This window comes from Phacochoerus africanus, chromosome 14, assembly GCF_016906955.1.
Source record: "Phacochoerus africanus isolate WHEZ1 chromosome 14, ROS_Pafr_v1, whole genome shotgun sequence".
NCBI lineage: Eukaryota > Metazoa > Chordata > Mammalia > Artiodactyla > Suidae > Phacochoerus > Phacochoerus africanus.
Window position 1 is genome coordinate 44159884 of NC_062557.1, and position 19183 is coordinate 44179066.

General features: G+C 37.6%; 1 protein-coding gene across 2 annotated transcripts in view; it reads left to right on the forward strand.

The window, feature by feature from the left end:
- NLK (nemo like kinase) overlaps nucleotides 1-19183 on the forward strand; it is a 147110-nt gene that overhangs the window by 74249 nt on the left and 53678 nt on the right. For both annotated transcript variants that reach the window (XR_007131608.1, XM_047756759.1), the window contains exons 2-3: nucleotides 5445-5574; nucleotides 15677-15732. Coding sequence is in view for 1 of the 2 variants with exons in the window: in XM_047756759.1 (XP_047612715.1) it covers nucleotides 5445-5574; nucleotides 15677-15732 (186 nt within the window). In the remaining variant the exon portion in view is untranslated. The remainder of the gene's footprint in view (nucleotides 1-5444; nucleotides 5575-15676; nucleotides 15733-19183) is intronic.

The window sequence follows — 19183 nt, forward strand, 5'->3', positions numbered from 1 at the left end:
GAAGTATTTTATTTATTTATTTGTCTTTTTTGCCATTTCTTGGGCCGTTCCCGCAGCATATGGAGGTTCCCAGGCTGGGGGTCGAATCAGAGCTGTAGCCACCGGCCTACACCAGAGCCACAGCAACGCGGGATCTGAGCCACGTCTGCAACCTACACCACAGCTCACGGCAACGCCGGATCCTTAACCCACTGAACAAGGCCAGGGACTGAACCTACAACCTCATGGTTCCTAGTCAGATTCGTTAACCACTGCGCCACCACAGGAACTCCTATTTTTTTTTTTTAATTTAAATTTTTTGTTTGTTTTTTGTCTTTTTGTCTTTTCTAGGACCACACCCGTGGCACATGGAGGTTCCCAGGTTAGGAGTGCAATCGGAGCTGTAGCCGTCAGCCTACACCATAGCTCACAGCAGTGCCGGTTCCTTAACCCACTGAGCGAGGCCAGGGATTGAATCCGAACCTCATGGTTCCTAGTTGGATTCGTTAACCACTGAGCCACGACGGGAACTCCCTGAAGTACTTTAAAATGAATCTTAGATCTCATGTCATTTCACATGCATATATTTAACATGTACATCTCTAGAAAATATGGAAATTTAATTTATAATCATAATTTTAAGCCCTATTCAAGTTTTCCCTTTTGTTTCAGAAATGACTTTTTACCATTGGTATGTTCAGACAGTTCGCTTTTAATTAACAGCATATTGAGACTTAAATTTTATGTTAAGTAATTATTAAAATATTAGCTTAATCACCGAAATATCAGTTGATAAAGCATTCTCAATGGAAGTTAACAAAACTTTTTTTCTGATGATGTGAACTTTCTAAATAATAATATTTGACATCAGCAGAAGTTGCTTCTAGGAGAAGACTGTGGCTAGTGGGCCATGAAAACTTCCTAGACTTGGCAGACTAGGCTGCATCACGTTCACCCTCTAACCTGAGACTATCCCCACTGAAGAAACAGTGGCAACTTTCATGCAAGCAGGTCAGACTCTCACAGAGATATATGTCAGTGACTGAGGAGAAGAGGAGTCTGTATCTTCCCAGCATCTACAGTAAGGATGGAGCTGATTAATTCATGATCTAAAGAACCATAAAATATTACAGGACAGTAAAAATAATAATTTTTTCACCTATATTCCAACTTAATGATTATTGTTGCGGGGAGTTGAGGTCTTAAAAGTTAAATCCTACTCACTAGTAACAAGTATTTGAAAATAAATGTGATAGCTTGTATTGGATGACTTGCCTTTTCCTTGTTCTTCCTCCCTTATCAGCACCCCTGGGTGTCTCCCTACAGATCAAAATGGCCCAGTGCTGTCTCTTATCTGCTGGGATCATTGCTATTTATACTTATTTAAACACAGAGTTAGAGGATGTTTAAGTTCATATATAACTCAGTTAAATGCAGATGTTTTGCTTCTTCTGATCAATAGGGTTATGTTAGGATATGAGAAAAAGAATGAACTAGTGCACCGCTTTGATTTGGCTGTTGTGTGAGAACTTTTTCCCTTGTAGTAGATTAACCAAGTTTGGGATCACTTTATGAGTATCTTGGATAAAAGGAAAAAATTGCTTCTTACATGTAGTGCTAGCTCAGCAAATAGCAAATTTGGATAAAGATTTTTTAAAAAGAACCAAGCATCAGAAAATCCCAACTGATGGAACAAATTATCCAAAGATGAAAGATGAGAATCCTTTTTTGTATGTTTTTGGTGGGGTCAGGGAAGCCTTAGAAGATTTGTTCTTCTAAGTAGTGCAATTCTGTAAATTATGTCAGAGTACACACAAACTATAGCTTGTTGAAGTTCTGTTTAGAAAAACCAGAGAGTCATACAAATAAATTCCTTATTCTTGAATCTATAGTGTCTGTGAATATAATAAGTACTAAGCATAAATAGCCATTTTCTAGACGTATTTTTTCCAAAAATTTTGTCTCATAGTTTGCTATTGTTTTCTCAAAATTAAATACAAATGAAAATAACTTTCAAGGGAATGAGTTTCAAAATGAATGTGAAGGCAATAATCTAAATAGAGTCTAGTTAGGAGGTTCTTTTACTGAGATGTGTGCTGTATTAGTGCACTTGACGTAGTAACTGTGGTATGTATAGCAAAAAATAGAGGATTGCTGATTACAAGTTAATGTGACTAGAATTAGAAGAACCTGATTTTCTTCCAAGTCGAAGCATTCCATTGTAAATTTTGTTGTTTTTTTTTTTTTTTTTGGACAGTTAAAAACCTGTATCAGAGCCATGAACTTTAAAACTGCTAAAATACATGGGGAAAAGATTCTTCACATAAAATGAATGAGGAGGATATAATTTCTTAGAGATTCTTGATGATTAGTTATACTAATTTAAAGATATTATAGCATAACATTCTAGTGCCTGAGAAAGTACCCCTGATAATAAGTTTTACTCTTGTTTTATTCCAACCCTTCTACTTGTCAGTAACTTAAGCAGATTTGTGGCAACGGTCAGTTTCCTGGGATTAAGAAAACTACAACAAAACAACCACACCACATCTAAGGAGCTCTTCCTGATTTGGTATTGTAATCTTTTGGCTACCTCTGAAGGATGCTTTCTTCTAGCTGTTTAAAAAACAGTTGAACTTATATTCTAAATGCAGAGAAGGATTGATGCACCCCAAGCAGATGTAAGAAAGGATTCTTTCCCACATTTTTTGAAACTTGATTTTTAATACAGTGTTTACAAAATCAAGCATTCATTTAAAACTTGAAAGTAAATGCCTGTTAGTATAACTAGAATGCTTATACAGGTATCAGATGAAAAGAGATATACTGACTGTTTTATATAGAGCATCCAGTATTTTAGAGGCAGTAACTGACCAGTAAATGAATTGTAGGTCAAAGGATGGCTCTTTTTTTCTGAAATGAGGAAAGTTGCCCTAAATGTTGTTCATTATCTCTACAGCTGGAGCTTCATTAACAAGTGCAGTTGAAATAGCCAGGGTATTGCAGCAGCAGAGAAACTAAGCACAGCAAGCCTTTCAGTAACAAAGAAAATAAAAGAATTCCTATGTAACAGGCTTCCACACTTATCTGTGTTCTGTGGTTCTGTTTGTGCTGAACTAAAGCATCTGCTACCTCAAGTTAAGAGAGAACAAACTCAACATGGCGTGAAATTACTGCAACTGCCATTCACATTCATTAGAGTTATATTGTTACCAGCCACAGGCATGACTAGCTTTTGCATGAATAATAAAATAAAATGCTGCTTTGTGAATTTTACCTTAAAACATTATAAGGCGCAGTACTAACCTTGAGCCATGAGTGTGTTTATCTTAGAGCAGTTTTCCTCACCACAATAGGGTCAAGACCAGTAAAAAGTCAAAAAGTTGCAAAGAAGTATTCCTTCAAGAGGCCTTTGGAAAGGGTATTGTGTTAAATCAATTTACTCATTTTTTAAAAACAAGTTTTTATTGTGTAAGCTAGCTATTAGAGATATTAAAAATGATTCAAGTATTATGTTGCAACATCATAGTAATAATTGATTCAGGCAGAAACCACCTGAATGACGGTAATGGGTCAAAGTTTGATGAAGAATAGTAACTTTGCCGTTACTGACACACACCTCATCCAAGTGATCAAAGTTGTCACCAATAATGGGAAAAACTGACTACTAATGTGATGCATTGAGAAGACGTAACTTCTGGTTATTCCTGTTAAAAATGCATAACATGAATCAGGAGTTCCCATGATGGTTCAGCGGTTAACAAATCCGACTAGGAACCATGAGGTTTCGGGTTCGAGCCCTGGCCTAGCTCAGTGGGTTAAGGATCCGGCGTTGCTGTGGCTGTGGTGTAGGCTGGTGGCTACAGCTCTGATTCGACCCCTAGCCTGGGAACCTCCATATGCTGCAGGTTCGGCCCTAAAAAGACAAAAAGGAGAAAAAAAGTTTTATAAGGGACACATGAGTTTTGAAGACATGAGCCAACTGTGTGGCACTTTGCCTGGCTAAGCAGTAAAGCTATCCTTTTCTCCTTCACCAAAAAAAAAAAAAAGAAGAAAATTCTTTTTTTTTTTTTTTTTTTTACAAGCACATAGAGGAAGTAGTGACCGATAAGATGAATTTATAAAGAAGTGATGATATTCATAAAGAAGGTTTGATGTGATTTTTACACAGATGGGTAGTTAACAAGAATGCTTCAGTTTCACGAAGGCAGTTGATGAGTGTCTAATTTTCTTGTGGACAAGATGAAGAAACAGAGTGAGTGATTGTAGTTAAATAGCTGAATAACCATATCCAAGATTAGTGATTGGATGCCAGCCACATGGATGGCTTGCTTCTGGTGTTGTCTCTATTGCAGAGATCTATCCTCCGTCCTGTTCTAAACTTTAATTAGTAACTTGGGTAAAGGCATTGAGTACATATACATAAAGACTATTAAAATGGTACACATCTGGGAGGGACAGCCAAAGCATTGAATGGCTGAAACGGGAAATGAAAAGTAGTGGTACCTGGAAATGCCAAGAATCTAGCAAAATAAATCTGACAGGAATAAATTCTACACATATTTTCCTTTCAGTCATCAATGATGCATGAAAGGAAAAAAGCTCTAGATTAATTCTTGGAAAATCAATTTGCCAAATGGCCCGTTGGCCTTATTTACCAAAACTGTTTGGTTTAATATGTACTGATTGGGTCTAGTCAGAAAAATGGAAAGCACACTAGTATTTCAAACACAGGGAAATGTAGTTCAAGAAATTGGTTATACAGGTGTTACAAGGCTGAAAGAGAAAAGGCAGACACCAAACTATTAAAGAATGAGTAACCGCAGGAGGCAGCAATCATACCAAGAATGAGAAACAAAAGGAAAGAGGTTAGGATAACCTAGTAGCTGCAGCCCTAAACTATTGCTCAGACCTAGGAAGGGACACTGCTGTGTTCTGAAATGTACTGAAACTCATATTACTAAAAGATGTTCATCTATATAGGAAACCAAAATATTCAAATTGTGTTCTCTACCTTGAATTAAATGTGACAACATCTGAATGAACATCTTTTCCATCTTGAATTTGCTTCTGAAAGTAAAACACAAAACTAATTTGACCTCAATGGTGTTCATGTTCTATTCTCCCCACCCCACCTTCCGCCCAACTTTGAAGTGGCATTACCACTAATAGCCCTCCTACCTCCGATTTACTGCTAAGTAACTTCTCAGGAAGATTAAGTGTTTATTAAAATTTAGACAGGGATTAAAAAAAAACAAAACATGGCAAATGAGGTTCGTGGGCTATACCTTCCCTTTATTATACTTCTTAAAATCTTTCTCACTGACACCTTAGCATTATTAAGTGGATTTAATATTGAGTGTTTTAACTTAAAGGTATTTGTCATACTCTGAAACATTGGAGAACAAGTTTGGAATTGATTTCTCTGTCTTTTTTTCCTCTCCCCCTAAATATTGTGTCTTTAGGTCAGTAACAGATCCAAGAGATGGAAAGAGAGTAGCACTCAAAAAGATGCCCAACGTCTTCCAGAATCTGGTCTCTTGCAAAAGGGTCTTCCGGGAATTGAAGATGTTGTGTTTTTTTAAACATGATAATGTAAGTGAAATTGGTGTTCGGGATAAACTATTTCCTAAGCATGTTTAATTCTATTAGTAAAGAGCAAAAGAGAATTTTAAAAAAAGTACGTGTGCTATATTAAGGGATTTGGAAACCTGAGACAAATTAAGACTCTCTGTGAATAATGAGCACGTTTAAATGAATTTTGAGATTTATTGATTGACAGATAAATATTAATAAATGTTAATATGTAGCTGAGGAACAACACTAATAGTCAACATAAAAATAGTGTAATATGTAGTCTCAGTGATTTAAATAGAAGTGATTGACCCCTGATTTTAAATGCTTTCTTTTATCTTTTAATATTTTAAACCAGAGATTAAGTTAAAGATATGGTAAAACAGTTTCTTCTCTTAAAAAAAAGTACAGCTCTTAAAGTAACATAGGTTGTCTCATTTATGGCTGCATTTAGAGGTATCTAGACTCATGGGCTAATAGAATCATAGTTTGAGAGAGCTTCTTCTCAGCTAATCCTGAATTAAGAGTTTGATATGTGTAAAATTTTCCCTGGAGGATGTTAACACTGGACTCTTGGTGTTCAATTTCATGTGGGAAAAACAAAAAACTAAAAAACCTGCCTGACATTCTGCATTTGGCACTCAACCTGTGTCATTTTAATTGATGAAATAAAAATCAGGAAAATGATTTCTTAAAAGTCTGACTGCGGAGTTCCCGTCGTGGTGCAGTGGTTAACGAATCCGACTAGGAACCATGAGGTTGGGGGTTCGGTCCCTGCCCTTGCTCAGTGGGTTAACGATCCGGCGTTGCCGTGAGCTGTGGTGTAGGTTGCAGACGCGGCTCGGATCCCGCGTTGCTGTGGCTCTGGCGTAGGCCGGTGGCTATAGCTCCGATTCAACCCCTAGCCTGGGAACCTCCATATGCCGCGGGAGCGGCCCAAGAAATAGCAACAACAACAAAAAAGACAAAAGACAAAAAACAAAACAAAACAAAACAAAAGTCTGACTGCTTGTTCGCACAGGATCCTTGACAACTTTGGCCAAAGTGTGGGTCACACCACAAGAGATAATTTGTAAAAGTTTGAAGTATGCAGTAAAACTAGGAATATCAAATTTATAATATGTTTACTTGAAGGTCCTTGATTTGACATTTCATTTTATGTACTGCCCCTCTTAAAATCCATTTTCCTTAAAGTTTTTAAAAACAGAACTCCTTGTCTATTTGGTTGGAACTGCCTAGCAATGTGCTTGTTTCAGTAACTTTCAAAACATCATTCCAGTTGCTGTTTTTTGACTGGTTCCTAAAATTTTGAAAGTGATTTTAGAATGATGTTTGCTTTGTTATTTATTTCTCAAATTTGCCTGAGTGCTACCCCAGCACCAAAGAGTGCAGGCTTATGTACATTGTCGGAGAGTCAAAGGGATCCACAGTGAAGGAATGTTTCGAAGGCGGCATCAGAAATTCACTTACTAAGTGTTTCAATGGTTTATTCTATTCAAACCTATCTTGGCTTCTTTTATAAAGGAGGGATGGTGTCAGGGGCTGCTATCTGTGTATATTGCTTTCTTTCTTTGCTCTTGACTCATTCCTATAAGTTAGCGTCAGAGGGAGTAGTGTAAGAAAAGAAACAAACTGCATTCTTGAAAAATCATGCATGTAAAAACATAGCAACTCCTGTTTGGAGCTCCTGAGCTCTGTCATAAGAGAGCTTGTTACTTCTGTGGGAATGTTCAAAAGTGAGGAAGATAGTTGGAGATGAAGACATCACAGCACCACTGTTTTGTACAGAATGAATTTGTGCTGTGCTCTTAAATCTACGAAAGCATCTCAAGGCCAGCATACTTGGTATGTGTGGAATGCCAGTCTAAGAGGCAATTGGTATTTGATGTAGTTACAGCAGCAAATGTTTATTAATTGTGTCCTGTGTGCAGAGTGCAGAGCTGGGTCATGTGGAGAATACAAAACAAGCTTAAAATCTGGTCCTTTTTTTGGGCAGGAAGTGGACCAGGTGTTTAGCATTAGTTACTAAGTGTCAGGAAGTGTATAGATGCTTTACATTAATTAATACTTAAAAATCTTGCCAGGTAGGGCTTGTTATCTCTACTTTACAGAGGAGGAAACCAAAGCTCAGAGTTAAGTAACTTGCCCAAGGTCAAGGTAGCAAAAGATTGGAGTCTAGATCTGTCTTGCTTCAGAGCCCATGTTCATGAATTCAGTAAATGTTCATTGTGCCCATTCTATATCCATAAACTACCTCAGTTTCTAGGGGTTTCTACCCTCAAGGATTTTAGTAATGTGATAAATACTGTGATAACAGTGCTGTGGGAGGACTGCCTGTGAAGTTAAACATTAATATACAACTGTGTTTTATGCATAGTGAAACCCAGCTTTTTAGCAGACCTGAAAATATATTCCAGTCACCAGGTGGCCTTCAAAACACAGATTTATGGGTTTCATCCTACACTTACTAAATTGTCATCTCTGGGGTTGAGACCAGGTAGCTCTAGTTTTTCAAGCTTCTCAGGTGAATGATGGCAGAACAGTACTGTACTTTAAGAAAAAGAAAGTAACTGTCATGGACTCAAATCTCAAAGATATTTAAACAGAAGGTAAACCTTAAGATGAGCCTTTTGAGATTAAGATTTGATTGAATAGGAGAAGAAAGAAATACCATGATGATGGCATTTCGAAAAATTAACCTGGATATTGTAGGAAGGTTGGATTTTAATTTAGATGGCTTTCTTTGTGTCAGAGAATAGCTACAAAGCCCTGGGAGGCTTTGGATTTTCTTTTGAACAGAACCTTCAAAGTCATTGTATCATAGTCATTGATTTCAGGTGATCTGACTGATTGAGATACACATATACATAGACAGTTTTTTTTCTTTTCTCTTTTTTTGGCCATGCTCGTGGCATGTGGAAGTTCCCAGGCCAAGGATCAAACCCACACCACAGCAACACTCTAAGCCGCTGCAGTGACAATGCCAGATTCTTTACCCACTGTGCCACAGAGAACTGCCTCATTTTTTTTTCTTAAATGTTGTTCATCTTAAAGGATAGGTTTATCCTGATGTAGTAACTTAGGAAAACAGAAATGGGTTTAACTTCCTAAAGATTAATGTTGTTTAGGCTTCTCAGTAGTGTCTCATCAGAATCTGAGCTATTTTGTAGTTCCCATTCTGGCTCAACAGTACAGCCCTATTAGTATCCATGAGGATGCGGGTTTGATCCTTGGCCCCACTGAATGGGTTAAGGATCCATCGTCGCCTTGGGCTACAGTGTAGGTCTCAGGCATGGCTTGGATCCTACACTGCTTGGCTGTGGCCTAGTTTGGCAGCTGTAACTCCGATTTGACCCCTAGCTTGGGAACTTCCATATTAAAAATAAAGGAGTTTGAGCCACTGTAAAATCTTACAAAATAATCTCTACCTCACCTACTTTTGCACTTGTGCCTGCATGTACACATACACACACACACACATACAGAGTTGTCATTTTATCAGCATAAAAGAAGGATGGTTGAGGATGTTTTCAATATTTGAGAATCTGATGAAAGCTATGAACCCTCTTTTGGAAAAATACACATATACAGAATTTTAGTTTTCATTTTAGGCTTTCACTAGTCCTCTAAAACCCTTTCATCCTTAGGATCCATTGATTCCTGCTGAGAGCCCCTGTAATACAATTCTTGAGTTTTTCTTCCCTTAGGCAATAGCACTAAGCACACAGTAAGCAGTCAGTCTGTTGAACAGTGAGTGAGTGATAGGAAAAAAATAAGAAATCTGGAATGAAAACTTCAGTGATCTTTTTTTTTTTTTTCTTGTCTTTTTGCCTTTTCTAGGGCCGCTTCCCGTGGTATATGGAGGTTCCCAGGCTAGGGGTCTAATCAGAGCTGTAGCCACCAGCCTACGCCAGAGCCACAGCAATTCGGGACCTGAGCCGCGTCTGCAACCTACACCACTGCTCACGGCAATGCCAGATCCTTAACCCACTGAGCAAGGCCAGGGATCGAACCCGCAACCTCATGGTTCCTAGTCGGATTCGTTAACCACTGCACCACGATAGGAACTCCTCAGTGATCTCTCTTAGAGCTCTCTTTCCCCAACCTTTTAATTCTGGTGTACTCTAGAGAGGAGTAGAAGAGGCAGAGAGGAGAGAGTAAAGACAAGGATCATTTGTTTTCCTTTGTAGAGTCTGACTGAACTCAAACAAGGTCTCTGGATTCATAAGTTGGGTAAAGAATCACACCAATATGGGCCAACAGGTCCCTTCTCTGAATGCGGACAAACTGTTTAGCTGCAGACGTTATTAATGCTAATGGTTCTGCTGCTATGGAGTGTGAAAAGGCCAAGGATGCTTAGAACGGATCGCTTTTTGGTGGATTTGGTTTTGCTTACTCTGTGCCTAAAATTTGTGGTACCTGGCAGTTTCTTGATGTATTTAAAGTAATACAGTCTCTCTCTGTTCATGGATGGGAATACTCACTGTGGTAAATATGCGTGTTCTCCCCAAGTTGAGCTATGTATTCAGTGTAATCCCAGTGAGAATCCTAGCAGAGTTTTATTTGTAGGCATATGTGGAAATCGATAGACATTCTAAAGTTTGTGGAAATGGAAAAGTCCTAAAACACTCAAGACAGTCTTGAAGAACTTGAAAAAGTAGGAGATTCACACTTTCAGGTATTGAAATGCATAATAGTAATAATCAAGGCAGCACAAGGTAGACAGATAGATTAATGGAGTCTGAATAGAGAGCCTGTAAACTGGCGTACACATACATGTTCGCCTTATTTACAAGAGAGGTGCCACTGTAATCCAGAGGGGAGGGGATGATTTCAGTAAACCGGAATCAATTCGCTATCCATATGAAAAAAATCTACTTCATGACATATATATAAATTAGTTCAAAATGGAGCATAGACTTAAATGTGAAAGATAAAATAACAAAGCTTCTGGAATAAAACATAGGAAAATGTCTTAATGGCTTTGAGATTTGCAAAGATTTCTTAACTGGGGAAGTAAAGCACTGACTTTGTTAAGTGTTAAACAGGACACCAATAACATGAAGAATTAATGCTCATCGAAAGTTTAAGAAAACTTTAAGAAAAAGTTTAAAAATAACTTTTTAAAACTTTTAAAAAAGAAGTTCCCTAGTGGCACAGCAGGTTAAGAATATGGCATTGCCACAACTGTACTACAGGTTGCAGCTGTGGCACGGATTCAATACCTGGCCTCGGAACTTCCACATGCCACAGGTGTAGCAGAAAAAAAAAAAAAGTTTTAGAAAATGGAGAGAGAGACTTCAGATATTATTGAACAAAAAACTTGTTTCTAGAATATATTATGTGATAGAACAGTTTTTAAAATAAATATTTAGCATTCGAGGAAGACCATTAGAAATAAATATTCTACTTGAAATTTTCCAGACTGTAAATTCTGTATCTAAGCATCATATATCTTATAAAGGGCTTCTACAGATCAAGAATTTTTGCCCGTCAGTAAGACTTAATCAAGAATTTCACAAAAGAAGATAACCAGTTGGCTAATAAGCATATGACAGATTGCTCAAAATTGTTAGTCATCAGAGAAATGTAAAGTAAGACTGCTGAGATACTAATATATACCCACTAGGATGGCTGAAGTAAAAGACTGACAATGCACAGTATTGGCAAGGATGTGAATCAGCGGAAACTTGTCATTGCTGGTGAGAATGTAAATTTGTAAAATCACTTAGGAAAACTGACAATTTCTACTAATGCTAAATATGCACCTGCTCATGACCTAGCAGACCTACTCTTCGACATACTCAAGATGAATTCATACATCTACCAAAGGACATGTACCAAAATGTTCGTAACATCTTTTTTTTTTTTTTTTTTTTTTAGGGCCAACCTGTGGCATATGGAGGTTTTCAGGCTAGGGGTCTAATTGGAGCTGTTGCCGCCAGCCTATGCCACAGCCACAGCAACTCGGGATCCGAGCCGTGCCTGCGACCTACACCACAGCTCACGGCAACGCCAGATCCTTAACCCACTGAGCGAAGCCAGGGATGGAACCCTCAACCTCATGGTTCCTAGTTGGATTCACTTCCACTGTGCCAAGATGGAACTCCTGTTCATAGCATCTTTATTCATGATACCATTTGGAAACAACCCAAAAGTTTGCCAGCAATACTCTGGATAAATATATTGTGTTATAGTCCATTCATGTAATGCTATATATATTACACATCAGTAAGAAGGATGAGCCACTGATCCATCCACCAGCATGGTTGAATCTCACAGGCATAACAGTAAATTAAAAAAGCCATATACGAAAGACTTCACTCTGTATGATTCAATTTGTATGACATTCAAGGACAGGCAAAAGGTGTCTATGGTAATGGAACTGAGAATAGTGTTAACCTCTGAGTAGGGGTGGGTTTTGACTGGAAAGGGGCAAGGAAGCCTTTTGGGATGTTGAAATGCTTAATTTCTTGATCTGTATTTTAACTGTGGAGTGAAAATTTATGCATTTTGCGCTTGAACTTCATACAAATTGAATGTGCATTTGTATACTTGATGTTATGAGTTTATAAAAAATAATAGTAGTAACAGTCTCTACCTTAAAGAACTTAAAATCGGAGTTCTTGTCATGGCACAGTGGAAACGAATCCTACTAGGAACCATGAGGTTGTGGGTTCTATCCCTGGCCTCGCTCAGTGGGTTAAGGATCCGGCGTTGCTGTGAGCTGTGGTGTAGGTCACAGATGAGAGGCTCGGATCCGAGTTGCTGTGGCTGCGGCGTAGGCTGGCGGCTACAGCTCTGATTAGACCCCTAGCCTGGGAACCTCCATATGCCATGGGTGCTGCCCTAAAAGGACAAAAAGATAAAGAAAAAAAACAACTTAAAATCTCTTGATGGGGGAGGTGAGAAAATGGGGAGGGATGTAGCTCCTTTGTTTAAATATAAGATTTTTTAGTATAAGATTTAACTGGATTCTATGGACAGTTAAGTTTTTTGTCTTTACATTTAGGATTGACATTATTCACAACAATGAAGGGTTGACTTAAAAAAACTAAGCCATTTACTCATCACATAATCAGTTTATAGTGAATCTTCTAACATTACAAAGGTTAAAATTATAAAAAAGCAGCTACTACAATGAGCTTTTTGTCCAACTCTTAAAATATTTGAGAAATGTGCTGAGACTCTGGTAATGACCATTATTTAGGGATGTAGCTTTAGTTTATTTTTTAATTAGATAAGTCTGCTTGCCTTTTTTGTATTTGAGATCCTTTGAGGAGTCTGTGGTATTTGGGGAGACTTTGACCAACTCTTTACAAGTCAAAGTCTTTACAAGCGTCCTCCTATTTACATCATAAGGCTAATCTCACACGCTTTATTCCCCCAAATAATAGGGGGTTATAGAAGTACTTGGGCTATTTAAATAGAGAGTCTGGTATGAAGTCTGGAGTTTGAAACTCTGCTACTCTTCCTTCTCACTCATTTATATCACTTTGGAGATTGCTGGATCATTTCTAATGGTCTAAGCACTGTTTTTGCCACCTAGAAACCCTGTGGAATGCCATCATCTGATAAACATTTTGAGGTAGAAAAAACAGGAGTTTAAGACAACAGACATTTTAAAAATTCCAAGCAGAGTTTAAAATATTGTACCTTTGAAGCTAACAATACAGCTAACTGCTTTAGTGCAAATGTCTAACCCTGTTTTATATGGCTTTTCTACAAAAAGCTTCATCAAATTTAGAATAAGAAAGCCTCATTCTTCTCTATCAAGGTTTAAAATGTATGGTTGTCACTTTCCTCTAGATAACCTCTAATTATAGCAGATAGATTTGAAGTGTAAAATAGCTTTGTCTAATGGACGCTGTCACTCATTGCATTCTGTTTTCCCCAAGACAGGATGTATGTTGTTCAGATACAGAATTTAGAGTCCGAAAAATGTCAAGAAAACACTAATTTCTAACTGCCTTCCTCAAGCATCAAATATTCATGTTAAAAATTGTTCTATCATGTAATGAAAAAAATGAATTTGTGACACCAGCTAATTATAGGTTTTTAAAAATAAAGAAATAATTTATCTTTCATATGATAAAAATTATTCTTTAAGAAACTGGAAAATCTTTTATTTTCCATTTATATCGAGATTCTAAGTAGAAACGTTTTAATTCAGAAAGGAAATACAGATATTCTTCATAAAACATGAACTATTTTAAAACTTTTATATTAACCGGTTTTAAAGTGAGTGAAGGCTTTTTCAGTACAGGAGGTTTTAGTGTAATTAAAAATTTTACAGTGACAAATGCTTGGCTGAAAAAAGAATAACCTTTAAAATGAACAGTGTTTCTTCCACACATAAATTGCAAGGGAAAAAGAGAAGGAAATGGAGGAGGACTGTATAGGTAAAACTTAAAAGACATAAATTAACTATAATATGTAATCTTACTTAGCTCCTGAGTTAGATTTACAGATCTTCTTTTTTAAATAAAAAAAAAAATTGGTAATTTGAGCACTGGATATTTGACGGTATTTAAAAACATTAAATTTTGGATTTGATACTGTACTTTTTAAAGTTTTTATCTTTTAGAGATATTTACTGATATATAACTGAAATAAATCTTGTATTTTCTTCAGATTTATATTGGGAGAGTGGAGGGTATAGATCAAACAAGAATAGTCATGTGCAGATAACTAGTGAGGCCAGGTCTTGATGACATGAATATTCCTTATATGATTCTGCCCACTTTTATATCTGTGAAGTTCTCCATATTAGAAAGTTCTTTTCTTAGAAAGCTAAGCTAAAGTACAGTAAATTTGAACTTGTACTACACAATGTATTTCCTGCTAAATAATTTCTTCTATATCCTTTGAGCCTGGTGTTTAATGTTAGCAAGGTAGATTTGAATTCTTAGGTGTGGCCTCATAGATAGGATTTAAAAGAGTTTCTAGACAGCTGGTGGGGGAAGAAGGCCTATCAGTGGCAGAAGTTACATTGGTAATATGCTGCTTTTATAAAGGACTTGAATTTCAGAGGCCTTAAAATCTTTTTTTTCCACCCTAGTGACTTTTTTGTGTGTGAAACACTTAACATAATTTAAGGAGATTTTGTGTGATATATCCTTGCTTTTCTCTTCTATTTTATTCCAGTGTGTTTTCCTCCCACCCACTGTGTTCCATAAGCACTGGCATTTCTGTTTCTAGGATCTGCCTGGCTCTTCCTTGCTTCAATGCCTTTACATTGCTTGACCAGCTCTGTTCAGCCTTCAACTCTTAGAGTGGTGGGACTTCAGAGAAGCTTTTCCTCCCCACTCTTCTTTACTTTTCCCTTCATAACAGTAAATGTCAGCAGTTATTTATTTGTATAACTATTTGTTTGATGCCTTCCTCTCCCCTAGTCATGAGAGCAAGAATGATAATCAGTTTTGTTCATCAGTTTTACCCAAGAGGCTGCCACAGTGCCTGCCAGACAGAATGCACTTAGTTACATTTTTTGAACATAGGAATAAGGGATGAATGGTAGATATTGCTTCTCATGCTCTTATGAGCGACACTGGTTGTTAAAAATGGGGCATTTCTGGAGTTCCCATTGTGGCTCAGTGGTAACAAACCCGACTAGTACCCATGAGGACTTGAGTTCGATCCATGGCCTCCCTCAGTAGATTAAGGATCCGGCGTTGCCGTGAGCTGTGGTGTAGGCCACAGACACAGCTCCGATCTGGCATTGCTGTGGCTGAGGTAAAGGCCAGCAGCTGTAGCCTCCGATTCCACCCCTAGCCTGGGAACTTCCGTATGCTATGGGTGTGGCCCTAAAAAGACACAAAAAAAGGGGAGACATTTCTTTCCAACACTCCCTCCTGTAAAGGGGTTCTCAGAGCATGTAGTATAATCCATTTGTGCCTCTCATTTTGGTTTAAGGAGAACTGTCTTTGATAATAAGTTTACAAGCCCATCTTAATGTTTTGGACCATGTTTCTTGATTGATAAATTTAGTTAATCTCAGTGGGCAATTGGGACTAAGCCTTAAATCATTAAAGAGTTGATATTTACTTGCATTTGTGTCATATTTTGTTTCCTTTTTAGTTCTCTAAATTTGGCTTTTTTTTTTTTTTTTTCCTTTTCCCAGGTACTCTCTGCCCTTGACATACTCCAACCTCCACACATTGACTATTTTGAAGAGATGTATCCTAACCAGGGAATGTGAAAGAAGGGAACAATTTTTTAATTAATTTGTTCTTCTAGCACCTTTTGGGGTTCATGCCTTGAAGTGTATTAAATCTCATCCTTGCAGAAGTGGTTGAGTACCTGGAACCAGGTAATTTTGAAATCCCAAGTATCTGTCAGAGCACAACATTTTGAATATATCCTGAGTGATGATACTACAAAACAAAAACTTCTAAACAGATATTTTACTTAATCCCCACAGCCTTATGAGATAGGTTATTGCCATCCCCACTTTGCTGATGAAACCAATGAGGCAGCTGTCTTGTAGTAGAACCCATTAAAGTGCTCTTGACACTACAACAACTGCCAGTCAGTCAAGAAGATAACACTGCCTTTTTTCGTGCTACTCGGGATAAGATGAAAATTAAAGAGAAGAATGTAAATTAAATGTTCCAAGTTCCCTGGAAAAATGGTGGTGGTGATGAGGGTGGTAATAGCCATTACTTGTAAGAGTTTTAGCAGATGCCAGGCACAAGTTCTAAGTTCTTTAGACATAAGAGTTTATTTAATCTCTCTAACAACCGTCTGGGAAGGTATTGTGATTATTCCCATTTTACAGAAGAGGAAGCTGAGGCACAAAAGATAAAAACAGACTTGACCAGGATCACAGAGCTTAGTAACTATTAGAACTGAGGTTCCATTCCAGGCGATCTGACACTATAGTCTTGATTTCAACCCTACATATGATTCTCTCAGATTAGCAGCTTTAATATTCTCCTATTACTGCTGTTAATGTGTAAAAGTAGTATGTTAGGTGTTATGGGTAATAATAAATTATAAAATAATGCTTGGTGATAGAGCTCCTGAGATTGTGCATGAAAAAAATGGGACATAAGTTAGCCCATCTGATATTCCTAGGCAAAGCGTCACCATTTACAATTCTGCATTTAACTTTGTAAAGCTTTAAGTGAAAGATAGGGAACCCTAAATCTTTGAATTCAAAGAGCTCAAGATAGTGCAATTGATTCACTCTAGGCTTTTTATTAACAGTAGCTCTATATCTCAGAATGGAAACCAATACAGTCGACCCTCAGTATCCATGGAGAATTGGTTCCAGGACTGCTCTGCAGATATAAAATCTGTAGTGCAGAATCCATGGCAGTGTTGGGGGTTGGGGGACCCTGTATAATAGCAAGATACTTTTTCAGATTCGGTGGTGAGATAAATGAAAAATCTCATTTTTTCACAGATGGTAGGTAATTCCATGCTAGACAGCTATTTTTGATAATATCCTTAGTGACTAGAAACAAGAGGTTCCTAAAAACAAAGGAAAATAGAATAACTAAGCTGACTAGAGAGTTGGAAAACCTTATAAAGTGAATTATCGCTTATCAACACTGTAGGGATGTTTTGATCTGATAAACCAAAAGCTCTTGAATACTATAATTCTTGGTGATATTTTTAACCCACCCGTCCTTCATGGAACTAATCCCTTTGTGCAGTGAAGGGTTAATATTAATAGCTCAGTGGATTTGGGGTGCTCCGGTCCCGCACATTCCAGAGAAAGGACTGGCCCTTGACTATCTCCTGGCTGATAGAGTGTCTTTGTCTACCCTTTGGTAGACAAAAATGAGATCTTGGGCCAGGCCAGATGGTTCTGACACACACTTTTTTAGAAGTACAAAATAAATGATAGAAGAATGGAGAAAGTCCTTTTCTCCTCAGCACTAGGTCAGTGGTAGCAACTGAGGTGAAGGCAGTCATGATGCCATTTCTTAGACTTCCTAAAGATTACCTGGCTCCTCATTGGAAAAAAGAAGGAAGCTGGGAGGAGAGGGGCAGTACTTGTTTCATTCAGCAGAAGTAACTTTTTCTCCCTGGCCAGGATCCACCGTCTTTATCCTTTTAGTTGGTGGAAAGGGAATCCTCGAACTAGAAGGCATTCCTTTGAATCTGTAATACTATTTCTGTCTCTTCATTAAATAAGAATTATACTGCATTTACAGGTGTGTCAAGGGTCCTAAGATCACCCTCAGGTTTGATGATTCAGTGAAAGGACTCAAGGACTCGGGAAAGCTGTTCTACTCAGGTTACAGTTTATTACAGCAAAAGGATACAGATTAATCAGCGAAAGAAAAAGGTTCATAAGGCAGAGTCCAAGAGAAACCAGGCACAGAGTTCCAGTTTTCCTCTCCCAGTAGAAATGCACAAATAGTGCTTAATTCTCCCAGCAGCAGTGTAGGACAGACAGTGCAGGTAAATGTTATCATTTACCAGGGAAGCTCACCTGTGCTCACCAGGTGGGGTCACCTGAGCCTCGGTGTCCAGTGCTTTTGTTGGAGGTCAGTGAGCCTTTGGGACTGACCTTAACTACTCAGTTTCTAGCCCTCTTCCCTTCTCCTCACCCAGAAATTGAACTAAGACAGCTAGCCCAGGGAACCAGCCGGAAAAAAAAAAAAAAAAAAAAACAGGTGTTGACCATAAATCACATTGTTAGCATAAACCATCTGGTCTGACCAAGGCCTCAGGTATCCTAAGGCATTCTTATGAGGCAGGATATTGCAAAGGTTCAAAGGTTAGTCCTAAAGACTTTTGGAATGTGTAGGTTTGGGGCAACAAGATCTGCTGAGTTAACCCTTTATTGCACTTAGACCATCTGTGGGGAAAGAGCATTTTCATGTAAGATAATTGGTGAATATGAGTAATTTTAATGTCAGGTATTTTTAGATTTTTTTTTTTAACTGAACGCTTAGTTTAATTTCATTATATCCATTTTTGCCTTACTTATAGTTCAAGCAAGAACTGTTTACATTCAGGCATTAATTTTCTGTACTTGGGTTTGTCATTCCTTTAAAAATGCTGTCTATGCTTTTATAAGCTAGAAGTTCTCGATCACTTATTATTATGGGCCATAATTTGAGTCTGGGAGATCCTGCATTCATTATTACTTCAAATACTTGCAGAGCAGAGGAAAATTTAGCACAGTTACAGTTTGACACCATGAGTGGCATAGGTGGTATAGTAGCTGATTTCAGCCCATTTCATTAGCTAGCAGAATGTTTCTATGAAATTCCTTTCCGCAGAATTGTTCATGAATGTTTAAGTAAAAAGCCTTTGTCATAAAATATGCTATTTATTTAAATGTTTTACTTTTTTAATTTTTACCTTCAGGTTAAAAAATCGACACCTGTGCTTTCACAGTAATTAGCTGGCTACAGATGGAAAAATCCTTCAAACCTAAATCTCATTATTCTTGTTTTCTCTTGTATAATTTTTAACCAGATGTAGAATGATACACAGAAAAAAAAGTTGCTTTCCAGTGGTGGTGCCATTTGGAAAGCACCAAATCCTCTTAACATAAAAAGGAATTAAACCTGTAGCTGCCACAGGATTATAAAGGCATGGTTTAGCTTACTCTTAGTATCTTAGAGTACAAGATACTAAAAATTTGTTTTAGAATAGGTATTAA